Source organism: Talpa occidentalis, unplaced genomic scaffold (genome assembly GCF_014898055.3).
Source record: "Talpa occidentalis isolate TD23 unplaced genomic scaffold, MPIMG_talOcc4v2.1 talOcc4.13, whole genome shotgun sequence".
Taxonomy (NCBI): domain Eukaryota; kingdom Metazoa; phylum Chordata; class Mammalia; order Eulipotyphla; family Talpidae; genus Talpa; species Talpa occidentalis.
In genome coordinates this window covers 29,774,502-29,795,408 of record NW_023601322.1, presented here as the reverse complement: position 1 = coordinate 29,795,408, position 20,907 = coordinate 29,774,502, and the positions used below count along the sequence as shown (strand labels likewise).

Here is a 20,907-nt window from a genome sequence, read left to right as displayed (position 1 = left end):
AGTACCTTTTTAGGATTTCATTATTAGCCTTTAGCAGATGGATGCTTGTGTCCTTAGCAGTGGTTGTAGACATACCAGCCTTGATCGGTAGAGGACCATATTGCTGAGTCCAGGCATAGCTTCCATCCCTGCCACCAAGATCACTTTGTATGTGAGTCCATTGGGTAAGCATTGGTAAAAAGGCTGGTTGACCTTCATAATTTGGATCTTGTAATTGAGAGGCTTCTCCACAGTGGATGCCCTTTGCTGAGGGTACACACAGGTTACAGATATATTCATTCTTTGTCCATTTTAGGGGGATGAGGAGTGCATCCTCATGCTTTTCCTCCAGAGTCCTTATTTCCAGTCTTCTAATCTTGTTCTTTCTAGGTACCTAACCAGGCAGATAACCCATTAGTCACTACCCATGAATCAATATAGACATGTATCTTAGACTGTTGCCTTCCATGGAAAGTGGACAATTAGGTGTATATCTGAAATTCTGCCCAATGGGAGGATTTGCCTTCACCAATGTGTTTGAGGCCATTCCTGAATAGGAATGTGTTAGGAAGGTCCATCCATAAACCAGTTCTGTACTTCTTCCTCCTCTGTTAACTGGTAACCAGGAATCCCCATGAGGCCATGAATATAAGTTGAAGGGGAGAGGTGGCAGAGCAATAAGAACAGGAACTATGGGAATCTAAGTCATAGCACATGAAATTTGCTTGTCTTCTAGACTTATTTTTACAGTGAAATACTGGTTTGTATGGCCAATGCTGTGACTAATGGGTCTAGTAACAGCTAGTACACAACAGTCAGTTTGTAATAATCATTTGGTGCTCTATAGCCTCTATTAGGGCTTCAGAGAAAGTCAGAGTCAGCTTTTCACATAGAAAATTATTGGCAGAAGACAGTATGGCCTTACTTCACTGTGATTTTCTTATAGAAGTTTGCAAAAAGTTCCATACAACATCCTTGACTGCTGTAAACACTTCCAATACAATTGGTTATCCTGGCTAATAAGGTTATATGACAAGAGAACTTGCATTACAACCTGAACCAACTGTGGGAAACCCCCCCCCTTTTTTTTAGTGTTAGTCTAATTCAAAAATAGCAACCTTACAAGTGTTTCAAATTGGCTACTTTAGCACATTCAAATGGTATTTGTTGCCTCAAAAATGCCTGAAAGTTCTCAACAAACATTGTGCCTCTCTTTGGTGGTAGGAATTAGTTAGAGATAAATGAAGTGAGAGAACAAGCCATGTAAATAGCTATAAAAAGAGTTTCAAGTGGAAGAAACAGCAAATGCCAGAGGTTCCTAGATGTAGCAGCAACAGTGTAACTGGAGTAAGCAGGTAATAGGAATGGTGGTAGAAGGAAATGAGGGCAGAAAGAAAAGGACTAAGTTTCAATAAGGTTGTAGTTTATTCTCAGTACCATTGGACCTCTTTATACAGAATAATAACATGTAAAGATCACTCTGATTTTTGTACAGAGAATAAAAGAAAAGTAAGTTGGCAAGAAGAAACCAACTGTTTTAAGGAGAGTACTTGCAAATTAAAACAACAATGTGAGGGCCTCCCTGGTCACGCATGTGAGGGCCTCCCTCGTCACGCAAGGGGTTAAGTCTCAGCTCTATGAAGCTATCAGCAGCCACTGCACACAAGTTCAATCCCTAGCCAGGGAGCTAACCACATGGCATAGCAGACCTCTCCTGTCTTGCCCACTGCTCCCCTCAGCAGTGTATTTCAGTCAATCCACCTGTTCTGTTCCCCACTTTGGTGAATCCTCTCACCTCCCCCCCCCCCGCACCTCTGATCTGTACCCAAGTTCTTGTATGCATAAATAAATAAATCTTTTTAAAAAAACAACAATGTGATATTACTTCAAACCTGTGAGAATGACTACTACCCAAAAGACAAGAAACAGTAAGTGTTGGAAAGGGTTTGAAAAGAAGGGGACCCTTGTACATTGTTAGTGAAAATGTAATTTGGGGCCTCCCCTGGTGGCGCAGCTGCCTGCAGCCCTGCAGCACCGGTTCGATCCCCGGCCGCTGGGCGAGGGTCCCACATGGCGTGCAGACCTCTCCTGCTGTGCCCACTGCTCCCCTCAGCAGTGTATTTCATCACTCTGCCTGTTCTGTTCACCACTCTGACTCTGGTGGATTCTCTCACCCTCCCGCGCTTCTGACTGTACCCAGTGCTTGTATAAATAAATAAATAAATCTAAAAAAAAAAAAAGAAAGAAAGAAAGAAAATGTAATTAGGTGCACCTACTATGAAAATCAGTATGGTGATTCCTCAAAAAGTTAAAAATGGAAATTTTTACATCCAGTTATTCCACTTCTGAAGAATGCAAAAACACAAATTCAGGGAGATATACTCACCCCCATGTTCATTGCAACCTTATTTGCAATAACCAATAGCCACGGTTTTTGGAAATAACCTCAGTGCTCACCAAAATTTCATAGGTAAATATTGATCTGCTTCAACTGAAACTTTCTTACAACATGGAAAACACATTCCATTTGGATTTTATTGTTCCAGATGGTGAGATTAGGAGCAAGATTGGAGAAATGGCTTCAGAAGAGGATATAACAGCAAAAAATGAACCATTCACTGAAGAGCCTGGCAACCCCAGAGACAGTGTTCTCTGGCATTCTGAACACGAAGAATTCTATGAATTTGGGGATAAACTAAGTGAAAAGGATCAGAACCTCTTTAAAAGAAGAAAACATAACTGTGAAGAATGTGGGCAAAACTTTGCTTGGTATGTAGGCCTTATTAGACATCAAAAAACCCATAGGAGAAAGCCCTATGAATGTGGTAAATGTGGCAGGGCCTTTAGTGTGAAGTCAGCCCTGGTTTTGCACCAGAGAATTCATACTGGGGAGAAACCCTACCCTTGTAATTGGTGTATTAAAAGTTTTAGTCGGAGCTCAGACTTTATAAAGCATCAAAGAGTCCACATTGGTGAAAAACCTTATAATGATATAATGATATAATGAATGGGGAAAAGCTTTCAGTCAGAGTTCCGATCTTATTATACATCAGAGAATCCATACAGGAGAAAAACCCTGTCAGTGCAATCATTGTAGTAAAAGTTTTAGCCAGCACTCAGACCTAGTTAAACACCAGAGAATTCATATTGGAGAAAAGCCTTATACATGTAACCAGTGTAACAAGCATTTTAGTCAAAGTTCTGATGTTATAAAACATCAGCGAATCCACACTGGTGAAAAACCATATAAATGTGATGTGTGTGGAAAAGCCTTCAGTCAGAGCTCAGATCTTATTCTACATCAGAGAATCCACACACTGGGGAGAAACCATATCCATGTAACCAGTGTAGCATAAGTTTCAGTCAGAACTCAGACCTCATTAAACATTGAAGGATCCATACTGGAGAGAAACCCTATAAATGCAATGAATGCGGGAAAGCTTTTAATCAGAGCTCAGTCCTTATTCTGCATCAGAGAATTCACACTGGAGAGAAACCCTACCCATGTAACCAGTGTAGCAAAACCTTCAGTAGACTTTCAGATCTTACTAATCATCAACGAGTTCACACTGGAGAGAAGCCTTAACCACGTAACCAGTGCAGAAAAATGTTTAGTCAAAGATCAGATCTCATTAAACATCATAGAATTCATACAGGTGAGAAACCCTATGAATGTGATGAGTGTGGGAAAACCTTTAGTCAGACCTCAAATCTTATTCTACATCAGAGAATCCACACTGGAGAGAAACCCTATCCATGCTGTGATTGTACTAAAAACTAGTCGTCATTCAGACCTTATTAAACATCAAAGAATACATACTGGAGAAAGACCATAGATATGTAATGAGTGTAATAAAAGTTTTAGTCAAAGCTCAGACCTCACTAAACATCAGAGAGTACACTCTGGAGAAAAGCCCTATCATTGTGGTAGTTGTGAGAAAGCCTTCAGTCAAAGTTTTGACCTTATACTTCATCAGAGAATCCACACTGGAGAAAAACCGTATCCCTGTACACAATGCAACAAAAGTTTCAGTCAGAATTCAGACCTTATCAAACACCAGAGGACCCACACTGGAGAAAAACCATATAAATGTAATGAGTGTGGAAAAGTTTTCAGTCAGTACTCAACTCTTACAACACATCAGAGGATCCATACTGGAGAGAAACTATATCCTTGTAATCAATGTGTCAAAAGCTTTAGTCAGCGCTCTGATCTCATTAACCATCAAAAAAGCCATAGTCGTGAAAAACCATATAAATGTGATGCATGTGGGGAAGCCTTCAGCATACATACTGATCTTATTGAACACCAAAGAATCCACACTGGGGAGAAACACCACATGTGTGTTCAGCATGACAGAAGTTTTAGTGAGCTCTGTGATTTTATTAGTCACGAGAAAATTCATTTTTGGGAATATATTCTAAATGCAATTAATGTGGGAAAACCTTTAGTGTATATGCCAACTTTATTCAGTACAAGAGACACTATAACAAAAGAAAAAACTTATGACTACTATCAATGATTATGAAAAAAATTTTTTAACCAATGTTCAACTCCTGTGCTACATTTAAAAAAAAACACTAAAGAAAAAAATACATTAATTTGGTGATGGAAGTTTAACTCAGAGATCAGAGAAAACCATACTTCACTAACCTAAAGAAAAATTCTAAGGGGAAATCTTGTGACTTGTGGGAAAACCTTTAATGTGAATGAAATTTTTACTGAATGTCAGAAATAATGAAGAGAAATTCCTATCTGCTGTAATGTAAAAGAAACTACTTTTTTCCCCAAACATAATCCACAATGGGAGAGTTTTATCATTGTAAGAAATGTGTGACTATGAATGCAGAATTTATCAAATACTGTAAAATTCAGTGTGATAGGGTATGCAATTAAAACTCAGAAAGACATATAACAGTGTTATAATAAAAAATCTTTAGTGAGCCCAAATTACTTCATATCAAAGAAATTATTTTTAGAATTTGTGAAAAATTTAAATCCCTTTTATATCTTAATCAGCATTGCTTTTGATATCACATTTATTTCATGACAGCTGAGAGTCCTACCTTATGCTAATTCTAGTTATTAAATACCCTGTGTGTGAACTTGTTACGTTCTTCTGGTGTTAAACTTACAACATAACTCCAGTGCCCCATCTTTTTTTTTTGGAGGGTCTAGTGTTAGTTTTCCCAGTATTCACCAGTTTTCAGGTTCCTGTGATATTCATAGCAAATATGGATTCATTTTGCTCTCAATAACACAGCTTACAAGCTTTAGTGGTTTGAAATTATGTCTTCAATATTACCATTCAACAATGCTTTTAAATATGTGAAACAGAATTTTAAAAATTGGCATATCAAAGTGAAGATTTCCCTACTATATTTATCTTGTCATCTATAGTTAATGATAGTTAAATACTCAAATGACTAGTTTGTACACCACATTCTATCTAAAAATAAAAAGATCTATTGATCTGCTTCTTCAAGTGGGGACATTCCCTAAACTCTTTTGTTTGTTGATTTCTTGATGATAGGCTACATATATGTGAGTTTTCAACTGAATAGAAATATTTTTTAAAAAATAAGAAAAATTGTGCATTCTCTTTCTGATATTAACCATTTGTTAAAATTCTGCTACTAACATTTACTTTGAATATCTCCCAAAACTGTCCAATTTATACTTTAATTTGATAGACATTGTTAAATTACCACATATAAGACTTTTTTTTTTTTAGGTTTTGTAGTATACACAAAGAATACACTTTTTTAACAAAGCATATATTGTATAGTAATAAAGAATGATATATCAGAAAACATGGTTCAGTGTAACCATAAAGGTAGACAAAGCTACTTGTAAGAGGTTGGAGGAGGCAGGGTTCAATTTTGATTGAACGGAAAAGTAAATCAATTCCTTTCAAATCAATTTTGATTTGAAAGGAAAAGTAAAAACTTGGACCTCATGGCATGTGAGTTTTGAGGGATGTGAGTAGAGGCACAGACAGGGAGGAAATAGTAAAGAAAGACACAGAAGAAGGAAGTATTTGAAATGATGTGAATTACAGTGCTTAGTCATTAGTTGACTCAATATATTGTAAAGTGCAGGCACTGTACTGAGCTGTAGAATTACAGAACAAAGGGAGGTGCCTTCCCTCAAGCTCAAATGTTATGAACATGTACTTAAAGGAATAATAGGTTGGAAATAGAAAATGAAGTAGGCGAGAAGACTGTTAAGGATGTGAATTAAGTAAGTATTATACTTCAACTTTCTAGGGTTTCATTCATCTGCAAAACAGTTAAATACTAAGTATGATTGGAGTACATTTTTATATTCCTGCATTTTATTCTCATGGTAATGGAAAATATGAACTAAGGAATGGCATGATCATGTTGCTTTAAGAAGAGTCTAAGATTAAGATGAGGAAAGAGACAATAGAAAGGAGAACTATTTTGGAAGTCTGGGAATAAAATTATGACGTCCTGAATTAGAAGAGCGAAAGGGCATTTATATGACAAGTTGAGAAGTACACAGGGAAAAAAGTGTTCAATTATTGTCCTCTCTTTGGGGAATTAAAGTGAAGAAGGAAAACAGGATGATCACATATTGAAGTTTAATCCTTTCTCCTGAGCAAATTTTAAGAGCTGTGCATTTCTAATGTCCTACTGGTAAACTCAAATTTATGAACTTCACATACACACCCCCATGATCCTCCCTCCTGAATTCCCTATCCTGGTAAATTGCACTAGTGAACACCTTGTTGTCCAGATGAAATAACTGTCAGTCGTCCTACATCCCTCACTCTCTACTTTCTAAACCCGCTTAGTAGGCTATAGAAAAAGTGAGTTAGAAAAATTGCACTACTTATTGTAAAAATTCAAATGACGGGAGGGGGCGGAGCAACATGGCGGCGAGGAGACGCTGCGAGTAAGATCTCCCATTAAAAAAAGTTAATAGGGAGGAAAAGCGGCAGGTCCCAGTGAGAACTGGGACACGGAAGATAAACGGGTGACGCCAGCAAACTACCCGAAGAAGAAAGTGGCCATAAAAGAGGACTAGAAGGGAGGGAAGCGCAGAACCCTGCTCCCCTCCCCCGCCCACAGAGGCGGCACTCTCCGACTGGCAGAGAGGGAGAAAAACAACAAACCAAAACAACCAACAAGAACAAACGACGCAGCAAGCGGGACTGTGAGTGGAAAGGAACTATTGCAGCCACCACACCCCGTGAACGGGAGCTGAGGCGAACCCTGCAGGATTCGCCGCGGCGGTGAGCGAACGGCTCCGGGCGCCATTAGAGAAGAACAAAGACCCCGGGAGACAAGCACACAGCCCGGGCTGCCGGTAAGCTGGCGCGGAAACGCGGCGCGCTTGGGGAGCTTGAAAAGCAAGGGCAGACCGGAATCGCGGCTGCCCAGGTCCCCGCGCCTGCGACCTAGGCTTGCGGGGAGACGACCTAGGCTTGCGGGGAGACGCGCGGAGGTCCTCACTGAGGTGAAGGTCCCTCCCTGAGTGAGCAGGAACCAGGCGCCCAGGCACGGGAGCGGTGCAAAAGGCGCCATTCCCGCGCCACTGAACTGGGCTACAGCCCGCGTCCTGGAACTGAGGGCTTTGAACTGAGACCCGGGGCACGAAAATTCGGGGCGTGGGTTCTCCACGACGGTGGGGCACAAGGCAGACACAGCACCCCAAAGCTGTTGAGGTGTACCCTACCATTCCCGCTCTGTTCCCTGTCCCACGGGGTGGGGGGGACGAAAAACAGCCCCCCAAGGACAATAGGAGAGATCTCTGGCGCCACCTAGTGACCAGGAAAAAAAAAGTCACTAACACCCCATAGAACAGGAAATTTCTTAAGACTGCTTGAAAAGGGCAGAAGGCTTCTGCAGTGGCCAGCCGGGAAGTTATTCCACGCCAGGCCCCTTCCGACCAGCAGTCTGAGCCCACAGAGGGAGCAGGCACCCACGTCCGGGGCAAACCGGGGGCGCAGAAGAGTGTGCCTGAAACCGGAGGCGCAGGGACTGCATCCCGCTTCGCCATTTGAGAACAGGGACATTTCTTCAGTAAAAACTGCCTAAAACCAGCAGAAAGCTCCCCCAGAAGACAGAGATGGCTCCTGGAAGAGCCAGAGGGGAGCGGAGAAGTTCACCCAAGATGTCAGTCAGTCCGAGCAACACAGTGTCCCAACGCATACGACAAATTAGAAAACAAACAGTAGGGAGTAGAAGAACCACACGCAACCTAACAACTCCTCAGGAAAGAAGCACACCACAAAAAGAAAACCACTCCCCAGATTGCAACGACAGCAACTTGGAAGAACTTCTGAGCCTTCCAGAAAGAGAATTTAAAATTGCCATGATTAAAAAAGTGATAGATCAGAAGAAGGAAATTGAGTCCCTAAAGAGGGAAGTAAGAGAAATGCAGGAGATCAAAGAATTAATGGAGGAACTAAAGAACTCTGGGAAAAGCAATGAAAGCAGAATAGATGAAATGGAAGAACGAATAAGTAATCTTGAAGACACAGAAATAAAAAGAACCAAAACAGAAAAGGAAAGAGAAGTACGAAGGAAAAAGAATGAAGAAAGACTTCGGGAACTATCTGACTCCATGAGGAAAGGAAATATAAGAGTTATAGGAATTCCAGAAGGAGAGGAGAGAGATGTAGGAACAGAGAAAATATTCATGGATATAATTGAAGAGAACTTCCCAAATGAGAAGAAGGAGCTGAAAATTGATATACAAGAAGCAAGAAGAACACCAAACTTCCACGACGAAAGGAAAAACACAGCAAGACACATAATAGTAAAGCTCCCAAGAATCCAGGACAAGGAAAAAATAATGAAGCTGACAAGAGGGAAGAAACAGATAACATTCAAAGGAAAACCAATCAGGCTGACATCAGACTTCTCTGAAGAAACACTACGGGCAAGGAGAGAGTGGAGGGACATAGTCAACAGACTCCAAGAAAACAGATGCCAACCAAGAATACTCTATCCCGCAAAGCTCTCTTTCCTCCATGAAGAAAGAATATGGACCTTCCCAGACAAAGAGAAACTCCGGAATTTCATTGCGACTAAACCCCCACTCCAAAAAATACTACAAGGAATCCTAAAGCCAGAACCTCAGAGGGACGAATAACAACGAAAGAAGACCAGAAAAAAAAAAAAAAGTTATTAAAAGAATAAATAAATAAAATCAAAGGAAAGACAAACATAATGGCAAATACAGATGCTAACATATCAATATTAACTCTAAATGTAAATGGACTAAACTCTTCAATAAAAAGACACAGAGTTGCAGCCTGGATTAAGAAACAAAACCAACCTTTTGCTGTCTCCAGGAAACACATTTAGCTACAAAAGATAAAAATAGGCTCAAAGTCAAAGGATGGAAAACAATCCTACAAGCAAATGGGCCAAAAAAGAAAGCAGGAACAGCTATACTTATATCAGATAAAACAGACTTCAAACTCAAAAAAATAAAAAAAGACCCCAATGGTCACTACATTATGATTAAGGGGACAATACTTCAAGAAGAAATAACACTCATTAACATATACTCACCAAACGAAAGAGCACCAAAATATATCAGACAACTGTTGTCCTCTCTGAAAACAGACATCAGAGAAAACACATATGTAGTGGGAGACTTCAACACACCACTATCAACAATGGATAGATCAACAAGACAAAAAATAAGTAAAGAAACTAAAGCTCTAAATAAGGACCTAGAGCATTTGGGCTTAACAGACATCTATAGAACACTAAACCCAAAAAAAACGGAGTACACATTTTTCTCAAGCGCACATGGATCATTCTCCAGGATCGATCACATACTGGGGCACAAGACAAACATCAACAGATACACCAAGATTGAAATCATACCAACCATCTTTTCTGACCACGAAGGCATCAAACTAGAAATAAATCATAAAAAGAAGGCAAGGAACTATCCTACCTCATGGAGATTAAAAGCCACACTACTGGAAGACCACTGGACTAACGAGGAGATCAAAGAAGAAATTAAAAAATTCTTTGAATTGAATGACAAGGAGGACACCAATATCCTAAATGTATGGGATGCAGCAAAAGCAGTAATAAGAGGAAAATATATAGCAATAGAAGCTCACATCAAAAAACAAGAAAGAACTCAAAGAAACAACCTAATCTCGAAGCTCAAAGATCTAGAAAAAGAACAACAAAAAAACCCCAGAACCAGTAGAAGAAAAGAAATAATAAAAACCAAAGCAGAAATAAATGAAATTGAAACTAAAAAAACAATCCAAAAGATCAATGAAACCAAGAGCTGGTTCTTTGAAAAAATAAATAAAATAGACAAACCCCTAGCCAGGCTCACAAAGGAAAAAAGGGAGAAAGCACAAATACACAGAATCATAAATGAAAGAGGAGAAATCACAACGGACACAGCAGAAATCAAAAGAATAATCAGTAACTACTATGAACAGTTATATGGAAACAAGTTCAACAATCTAGAGGAGATGGACAAATTCCTACAACTCTACAATCACCCAAAGCTAGATAAAGAAGAAATAGAACACCTAAACAGACCAATTACAAGCAGCGAAATTGAAATGGTAATTAAAACCTCCCCAAAAACAAAAGCCCAGGACCTGATGGATTTACAAATGAATTCTACCAAACATTCAGAGACGAATTAGTGCCTATCCTTCACAAACTCTTCCAAAAATTGAGAAGGAAGGGACAATACCAAACACGTTCTATGAAGCCAATATTACACTAATACCAAAACCGAATAAGGACAACACAAAAAAGGAAAACTATAGGCCAATCTCCCTAATGAACACTGATGCAAAAATCCTCAATAAAATTTTAGCTATCAGAATCCAACAATGTATCCATAAGATAATTCACCACGACCAAGTTGGATTCATTCCAGGGGCACAAGGATGGTTTAACATCCGAAAATCAATCAACGTTATCCAACACATCAACAAAAAGAAATATAAAAACCATATGATAATATCAATAGATGCTGAGAAAGCTTTCGACAAAGTGCAACACCCATTCATGATAAAAGCCCTTGAAATTCTTGGGATACAAGGAACATACCTCAACATCATAAAGGCCATCTATGACAAGCCAACAGCCAGTATCATTCTCAATGGTGAAAAGCTGAAAGCAATTCCATTAAGATCTGGAACAAGACAAGGATGTCCACTCTCACCACTGCTTTTCAATATAATACTGGAAGTCCTAGCCAGAGCAATAAGACAAGAGAAAGACATCCAAGGAATCCAAATAGGAAAAGAAGAAGTCAAACTATCACTATTTGCAGATGATATGATAATATACATAGAGAACCCCAAAATCTCCACAGAAAAACTAATTCAACTCATCAATCAATTCAGTAAAGTGGCAGGATACAAAATCAACACGCAAAAGTCAGTAGCCTTCCTATACACAAACAATAAATCTGAAGAAGAAGAAATCAAAAAACCACCCCTTTTATTATCGAAACAAAAAAAATCAAATATTTGGGAATAAATCTAACAAAAGAGGTAAAGGACCTATACAAAGAAAACTATAAAACACTGTTAAAAGAAATAGAAGAAGACACAAAGAAATGGAAAGACATCCCCTGCTCATGGATTGGAAGAATAAACATTATTAAAATGGCCATCCTACCAAAAGCAATATACAGATTCAATGCTATTCCAATCAAAATCTCAATGGCATTCTTCAAAGAAATAGAACAATTATTGATGAAATTCATATGGAATCACCAAAAACCCCGAATAGCCAAAGCTCTACTGAAAAAAAAAGAAGGAAATGGAGGCATCACACTCCCAGACTTCAAACTATACTACAAAGCCATAATCATCAAAACTGCATGGTATTGGAACAAGAACAGACATACAGACCAATGGAATCGAATAGAAAATCCAGAAATAAACCCACAGATTTATGGTCAACTAATCTTTGACAAAGGAGCAAAGACTATGCATTGGAGCAAAGAAAGTTTGTTCAATAAATGGTGCTGGGAAAACTGGGTCGCTACATGCAAAAGAATGAAGCTTGACCACTACCTCACACCATACACAAAAATCAACTCAAAATGGATTAAAGAACTAGACATAAGACCTGAAACCATAAAATACATAGAAGGAAATATAGGCGAAACACTACGGGATTTGCACATCAAAGACATCTTTACAGACACATCACCCAAAGCAGTGATAGTGAAGAGAAAGATAAACAGCTGGGACTACATCAAATTAAAGAGCTTCTGCACAGCAAAAGAGACAATAACAAAAACAAAGAGAAACCCCACCAACTGGGAGAACATTTTTGCACCCAACACTAATGATAAAGGACTGATCACAAAAATCTGCAAAGAGCTGATGAGACTCAGCAACAACAAAGAAAATAATCCAGTCAAAAAATGGGCAGAAGAGCTAAAAAGAAACTTCTCTGAAGAGGAAATGCAAATGGCCAACAGACATATGAAAAAATGTTCAACATCACTTGTAATCAGGGAAATGCAAATCAAAACTACCATGAGATACCATCTCACACCAGTGAGAATGGCACATATTAAAAAAACTAGCAACAACAAATGTTGGCGAGGATGTGGAGAAAAAGGAACTCTTGTGCACTGTTGGTGGGAGTGCAAACTGGTCCAACCACTATGGAGAGCTGTGTGGAGATTTCTGGACCTACTAAACATAGAGCTTCCATATGATCCAGCAATTCCACTCCTAGGTATTTACCCAAAGGACACAGAAACATCAATTCCAAAGAGCACCTGCACTCCTATGTTTATAGCAGCACTGTTTACAATAGCTAAGCTTTGGAAACAACCCAAATGCCCAAAAATAGATGACTGGATCAAGAAGATGTGGTACATATATACCATGGAATATTACTCAGCATTCAAAAAAGATAAACACATGCAATTTGCAGCAACATGGATGGCACTGGAAGGGATCATGCTCAGCGAAATAAGCCAAAAAGAAAAAGAAAAATACCGGATGGTCTCACTCATAGCAGGAATCTAGAAAACTTAAATAAGGGACCAGGAAAATGAATATAAGAAAGTGAAAATCAAAATCAACAAAAAACTATGAACCAGAGACACTTTTGGGGGGTGGGGGCGGGAGGGGAAGGATTGGGGTCAGAATGGGGCGTTTGCAATTGTATGGGGGAATATAAAAATAAAATTTAATATTAAAAAAAAAAAAAAAAAAAATTCAAATGACGGTAAAGTATACAGAATAAAAAGAAGAGAAATGCTAAGCTAAGATTTGGGCGTGACATTTTCATGCCAGTTTATTTCCCCAGGAACTTGCTGACTCAAAATGGTAAGCACAAGACCAAGAAATCTAGTTAAAGGTTAACTGGAAGGTTAATTGGAACTCCAGCAGTCTCACTGTGATGGAGAATAAACATCTGAGTACAGAACATGCCAAGTAGGAGGCGTTCTTATAAATACCCCACAAATTCCGTGTAAACATAAAATGAGTGAGAATGAAACCTGTGTGGAATGAGTCTAAAAAAAAGTCTGAGACAAAACTTAGGTCAGTCAGTAAATTAACTGTTCCTAATATAGCTGCCAGTTAGAAGATAGGGTGAATCCTTTCTGAAGGATGATGACAACCTCATCCAGATACTGTAATTTTCAAGTATGATATCCAGTATTCAATTAAAAATTACCAGAATCATTAGTCACAGGCATTAATATGATTTTCTCTTCTTCCTCTACCTTTCCTTCCTCTCTCTCTTTTTCTCTCTCTCTTTCTCTCTCTCACACACACACACCATTTCCTCGTTCTGTTTCCTTCTCTCTCTCACACACATATGCATGCACACAATTATAGAATACATGTGTACATGGGTTAGTATACATATTTTACCCTTCTCTGTTCTCTGAGAGAATCCAGAAGCAATGATACTTCAATATCAATAAGAATACACTGACAGTGAATTGTGAATACCATTCTACAAATAAAATTAACCAGGACTCCTTTTGAGAAAGGATAGGTCAAGGAAAATGCAAGATGAGCCTGGAACAACTTAGAGTACCAGAAAGTAAACAACTGCTAAAACAAACATATACAGGTCAAACAAACAATAATAATGTCAGACAATAATAATGTCAAAGGAACATAGGGGTCAATATGAAAGAGTTCCCAAGACCAAATCCTGCTGATGGCTCTAGTAATATGCCTAATGATGAATACTGGAATCAGCAATATGAAGTCCAACAAGCTCTTTGCAGAGAATATAATATAGAACAATGTCAAACCTCACATTTCTGATATAAATCGCATTCTATTTTGTTTAGCTAATCTGACTTGAAGTTTATCGACCTTATTAATCTTCCTAAAAAGTTTGCTTTTAGTTTAAATGGAATATGGAAAATTTTTTTCTGTTTTCTATTTTATTGATTTCCAGTTTGATCATTACTTTTGGTTTTAATTTGTTCTTGTTCTAGTTTCTTAAAGTAAAAGTTAAGGTAATTAAATTGAGACTTTCACCTCCCCATTTATATTTTATTGCTATAAATATTCCTATAAGTCTTGAATCCCATAGATTATTTTTTAAAACATTTCTCTATTCCGGGCCTCCCCAGTGGCGCAGCGGTTGAGCGCTGGATTGCAAAGCTGCCCGCGGCCTCTGCAGCGCCGGTTCGATCCCCAGCGGCGCGCAGACCTCTCCTGCCGCCCGGTGCTCCCCTCAGCAGTGTATTTCGGCCCTTCTGCCTGCTCTGCTCCCCACTCTGGCTCTGGTGAATTCTCTCACCCTCCCGCGCTTCTGACTGTACTCAGTGCTTGTATAAATAAATAAATCTAAATAAATAAATAAATAAATAAATAAATAAATAAAAACATTTCTCTATTCCTTCCCTTTCTGTTCACATTCGGCAACTCTAATTACAATTGTATATGTTAGGCTGCTTGAAATTGTACCACAGATTGTTTATGCTCTTAAGTTTTTTTCCTGTTTTTTCATTTGGCATAGTTTCTATTGCTATGTCTTATCTACCATAATTTTTCCTTTCAACTTTGCTTGATCTACAATTAATTGCATCCAGCACATTTTTAAAAAGTTTAGTTACTGTTTATTACCTTTCATTGTATCTTGACAGCATCACAATATTACATCACTTACATGAACCAAACAGAAAATTTACAAGGTAAAAATAGCTTTCAACAAGGAATTAGATCAGAATTAATAGACATTTTCAGGGCAGTCCACTGCAAAAAAAAAAGCTGAGTACACATGAAACATGCTCAAGGATAGACCACATATAGGGTCACAGTGTCATGTCAATAAATTCATGAAGATTGAAATCATACCAAGTATCTTTTCTGATCACAATGATATAAAACAAGAAATCAATCACAAAAAAATGGAAAATACATATCTTGAAATTAAACAACACACTACTACATAACTATTAGGAAATCTAGGAGAAATCAAAAAAAAAAAAAAAAAAAAGCCAGACACAAATGAAATGAAGACATGGACTATCAGAGCCTACCAGATGCATCAAAAGAAAGTTTATAGCAATAGACTCTCATCAAGATACAAGAAAAATCTTAAATTAACAATTTAACTTTACACTTTAAAGGAACTAGAAAAATAGGACAAATGAAACCAAAAGTCAGTAGAAGGACAATAAAAATTAAAACAGAAGTGAATACCACAGAAATAAAAAGAGACAACATAGAAGATCAATAAAACCAAGAACTTGTTCTTTGAAAAGATAAACAAAATTGACAAACCATTAGTGAGACTCACTAAGAAAAAAAGAGAAGACTCTAATAAGTAGGATCAGAAATGAAAGAGACATTATAATAGACATATCAGAAATACCCAGGATCATCAGAGACTATTATGAACATCTTTATGCCAGTAAACTGGATAATCTAGAAGAAATCAACAATCTTAGAATCATCAACCTTCCAAGACTGAGTCAGAATGAAATAGAAAATTTGAACAGACCAATTACAAGCAAAAAAATTGAACCAGTAATGAAAGTTTCCCCCAAAATAAAAGCCCTGTACTAGGTGGCTTCACTAGTGAGTTCTACCAAGCCTTCAAAGATGAACTAACACATATCCTTTTCCAACTCTTCTGAAAACATTGAAGATGGAAAGCTTCCAAACACATTTTATGAGACCAACATTATTCTGAAACCAAAAGCAGACAAGGATATCACAAAAACAGAAAGCTACAGATCAATATCCCTTATGAACACAGATGCACTAATCCTCAACAAAATCTTAGCAAACTGAATTCAACAATACATTAAAAGTATCATATATCATGACCAAGTGGAATTTATTCCAGGAATGCAAAGATGATTCAACATATGCAACTCAATATAATACCCATATCAACAAAAGGAAAGCTAAAAATCATATATTAATAGGTACAGAGAAAGCATTTGATGAGATTCAACATCCATTTAATATTTAAAAACTCAATAAAATGCAGATAGAAGAAACATATGTGAGCATAATAAAGTTCCTATGTGACACATCCACACTAAAATCACACCCAGTTGTGAAAAAACTGAAAGATTTTCCTCTAAGACAAAGAGCAAGTCAAGGATGTCCATCGTCACTACTGCTGTTAAACATACTATTGGAAGTCCTAGCCAGAACACTTAAACAAGATAAAAAGAATCTAAATTGGTAAGGAAGTAAAATATCACTATTTGAAAATGACATACATAGCCCTGAAGGACCCACTAAAAAACTTTTAGAAACAATAAGTCATTGAAGAGGCAGGCTACAAAATCAATATACATTGTCTCCACTGAACATGTTCAAAATTTTACTAGTTTGTTGATCATATAGAATAGTCATGGTTTAACGTTTTGTTTTTTTTTTTAATAGAGGCATGTTTTTATTTTATTTATTTATTTGTTTGTTTGTTTGTTTTTTGTTTATACAAGCACTGGGTAAGTCAGAAGCACCGGAGGGTGAGAGAATTCACCAGAGCCAGAGCAGGGAGCAGAGCAGGCAGAAGGACCGAAGTACACTGCTGAGGGGAGCAGCGGGCGGCAGGAGAGGTCTGCGCGCCATGTGGGACCCTCCTCCGGTAGCCAGGGAGCAGCTGGGGATGGAACCGGCGCCGCAGAGGCCGCGGGCAGCTTCGCAACCCAGCGCTCAACCGCTGCGCCACCAGGGAGGCCCAGAATAGTCATGGTTTAATGTGCTCGTCTATTATTTGTCATTTTTGGATCAATTTGTGTCATTTTTTTGTTATGTATTGCATTTTCTTGCTTTGCATGATTTGTCATTTTTAAATTTGATGCTAGATATTGTGTATCTTGTAAGGTGCTGGATTTTTTAATGTTATTGAACTTTGTTCTAGGGTGTGTTTAGACAGTTTTACCTTTTCAGATCTTGTTTTAATTCTTTGGGTTGTATTTAGTCTAGGTTTCATTTTTTCCCCACTGAGATAAAAAGGCCAATTTCACCAGATCTAGACCCTAGGCTAGACCCTACTACTCTAAACTGGCTTCTCAATTATTGACTGGATAATTCATTGTTATGCATTGTGGGATGCTTAGCAACATCTGTGGCCTATACCCACTGGATTCCAGTAGAGCCCACCTCCTCTATTAACACAATCAAAAATGTTTCCAGATAATACAAAATGAATATTGGGGGAGTGGATGACACTTGAGAATTACTGCTCTGATGTCCTGTGAATGATGAGGTTTTTCTGCTCTGATGGCTCTGTTTTTAGTTCTTTGTGAATTCCTGGCATTTTCCCCTCTGATATTTTTGTATAGTTCTTTCCCCCTACATCTGGCAGTTACCTTACACACATGCTCATTGGTAATCAACTGACTACTTCAGTGGGATTCTCTGCAGATCTCCATTGTTTTCCGTTTAGTTCTTCCCTCTAATATGCTACCTTGCAAAAGCTAGCTGTGTTAGCCTCCCAGGATTCCTTGCTCTATTTTCTCAAGTTAGGAAAACTGCCAGGCATTGATTGAGCTCTTCTTCCCTGTGATGGAGCGTAGAAACTCTTCAGGTAGTAAACTGAAGCAACTCGTTTACTTTGTTTCCCATCTCTCAGTGATCCTGTCTTTCCCATCCTTTGCTTTTGATGTATTTTGCCTATTATTTTTGAGGCAGATTAGATCTGGTGAAATTGGCCTTAAGGATTTTCTTTGTGAGTGGGGGGGAAAAACATTTGCATACTACCTAGAAAATCCCATGAGGAAAAATGAGGTGAGGATTATTGGAGTATGCCTTTGAACAGGTGTGAGAGGATTTCTTAGATCCAGTGGAGAGTTTCACCTCAGAAGCATAGTTGATCTAAAGAGGAAACAAGGTTTAAGATTAACAAACCAAGATATGGACACTAAGTTTACTGTTTTATAAATATATATATATATTTTTCCTGTTGTAAATTAATGTTGCAAAGTGTATAGATGGAGAACATTTACATTGGTGTATAGAGCACATCAAATATTAATGGGTTATTAGCATTGTGGACTCATGGATGACCATCTTTTCTAAACTTTACCTATTGCACATTTATATAGAATGTATGTTAAGAAACATTTTTAAGACTGTAAAGAAACCAGGTCTTCAGTGATTTGGTCTTGTCCTCCCTGCCCTGGTCTTGTCCATTTCTCTCTCTCCCCAGCCTCATCCACTGTTTTCCCCCACATTCACCTGCTTTAATCACACTGGCCCCCTTGGTGTTTTTTGAACAAACCAGGCATTGCTCCCACATCAAGTTGTTTGCTTTTTCTATGCCTACAACATTCCTCCTCTGGTCTTTGCTCCCTTTCTATTTTTTCATATCTTTTGTCAAATTTCACTCACTTTCTCACTTCCCTGGTCAACCTATCTAAACTGCCTCTTCTTCGAGAGGTATTTTTGTCCTTACTACTCCTAAGACATGCAACATAATTTTTTCTACGTGTTGTTTCCACACACAGAAAATGATGTAAACCTCAGAACAATTTTGGGTCTGAGCAACCTCAAATTCACAGTTCTGAGATTAAAACTAGGATCCCACAGAACCATGTTGGAGGAGATGGAGAGGGGCTCCATAGTTCACATACAAGGAGGTATGCTTAAGGGGAATATTCAAAACCAATGGTTAGAGACGAAGGCAGCACTGATTTAGCAGTGGAGTATAATCCCTAGTCTGGGTCCCAAGATAACTAATCTGTAGGAAGGATAGGAACTATAAAGGATATAATTGTGGGTAAAGCTTTTCTTGCACAGACCAATGTCTAGTAATTGTTGGAATATAAAACATGTGTGGTGTGTGGCATAAAAAGTAACAAAATGGCAGAGGTTGACAGAGGCCAAATCATGGAAGGCCGTACTAATTTTATTTACCTATATAGTGCATAAAGTATATGTCTAGAATTTAAAATTACAAAGTTTTTTACAAATCATAAGAAAATACAAATAACCTATATTAATCAGGACAGAAACCCAATTCAACTATCTTAAACAAGAAAGGGACTTTATTGGCTCACAAAACTTTTAAAGTCCAGAGGTAGGGCAGGCATTAGGCACAGCTGGATCTAGGGCCTCCAGAAAAATGACATCTGAACTTAGTTCTCTTTCATTTCTGCTAGTCTCTGAGTTTCTCCTCAGACTCTCCACAAGGTACAAATTCAGGCTTACACAGTCCTTAATTCTTGGGATCTCCGTAGGTAGAGCTTTCTTTCCAAGAGTTCCAGCAGAAGTTCTGTTGAGGGCTCTTTAGCCTGACTTGAGTTACATGCCCATTTTTTAATTGCTGCGGGACTCAGGAAGGCCGGGCCTGGTCAGGTATTCACTAAGCCACAGCGAATGGGTTCCCCACAAAAAATAAAAGTTGTTACCAGAAGAGGGGAAAGAGATGCTGAACAAAAACAACACATTTCCACATATAACCCAACAGAAAAGCAGGTAAAGGATATGAACAATCCACGGCAAAATATAAATGGTCAATAAACATGAAAATAACCTTAATCTCGCCATAATGAGAGAAATGCAAAGTAAGGATTTTTTTATTTTTTGCCCATCAGATAAAACTATCAAGTGTAGGTAAGGCTATATGAGGAAACAAGCACTTTCCATATAGCTGGTGAAAATATAAAGGCCCTTGGGAAGGTGGGTCTATAAAAAAACAAACCATTTGACCCAACAATCCGCTTAAACTACTCCGTCCTAAAGGAATATTCACACAAGCACAAAGATACATGAAAAAGATGTCTACTTAAGCAATGTAATAGAAAAATAAGGGAATGGTGCTGTCATAGTATTGAATCCTATTCTACCACTGATGCAATTTAAAGATGCTTTCGAGACCAAAAAAAAAAAACACCCTGCATAATACATGTGTGATCTTACTAATAATGTAAAAACAGCATTTATGTGTATGTATATTCACATAGAATGTATGGAAAGGGGACTAGAAGGATAGTGGAATGTAACTGGAGGTGCTGGAGAAAACGGTTTCTCTTCACTCTTATGCTTGTGAATAATCTGAGTTTTGCACAAGAAAAGATATTTATACTTTCATAATTAAAAATGGGCAAAAAATTCACAACAGAAAATGCAAATAGTCAAACATTATGTTCCTTCTTATTAAGAGATAAGTTTTGCCTATGAGATTGATAAAAATATTTAAGGATCCAGAGTTGGTAGGGATGTAGGCAGGCACTCTTACTGTTGATAGAATTATAAATTCACATACTCTTTTGGCGGTATTTCAAAATGTTAAATGTGCACATTGTCTGACCCAACAAATCCACTTCCAGCTTATTTATCCTATAGAAATACTCACACAGGCAGCAAAATGTTTGCACAAGGATATTAACTACAATAAAAAAATATAAAGAACCTAATTATCTAGCAATAAGGGGCTGGCCAAATAAATAACAGCATATTCATGCAATGGAATAGGATGTAACCAGGA

The 20,907-nt window shown here is 38.1% G+C and overlaps 1 protein-coding gene across 1 annotated transcript in view; it reads left to right on the top strand.

The window, feature by feature from the left end:
- LOC119243102 (zinc finger protein 271) overlaps positions 1 to 5,555 on the top strand; it is a 33,112-nt gene extending 27,557 nt beyond the window's left edge. The window contains 4 exon segments of the mRNA XM_037508654.2: positions 2,707 to 2,977; positions 2,979 to 3,290; positions 3,293 to 3,756; positions 3,758 to 5,555. Coding sequence (XP_037364551.2) covers positions 2,707 to 2,977; positions 2,979 to 3,290; positions 3,293 to 3,756; positions 3,758 to 4,502 — 1,792 coding nt within the window. The 3' untranslated portion in view covers positions 4,503 to 5,555.
- Positions 5,556 to 20,907: the final 15,352 nt, after the last annotated feature.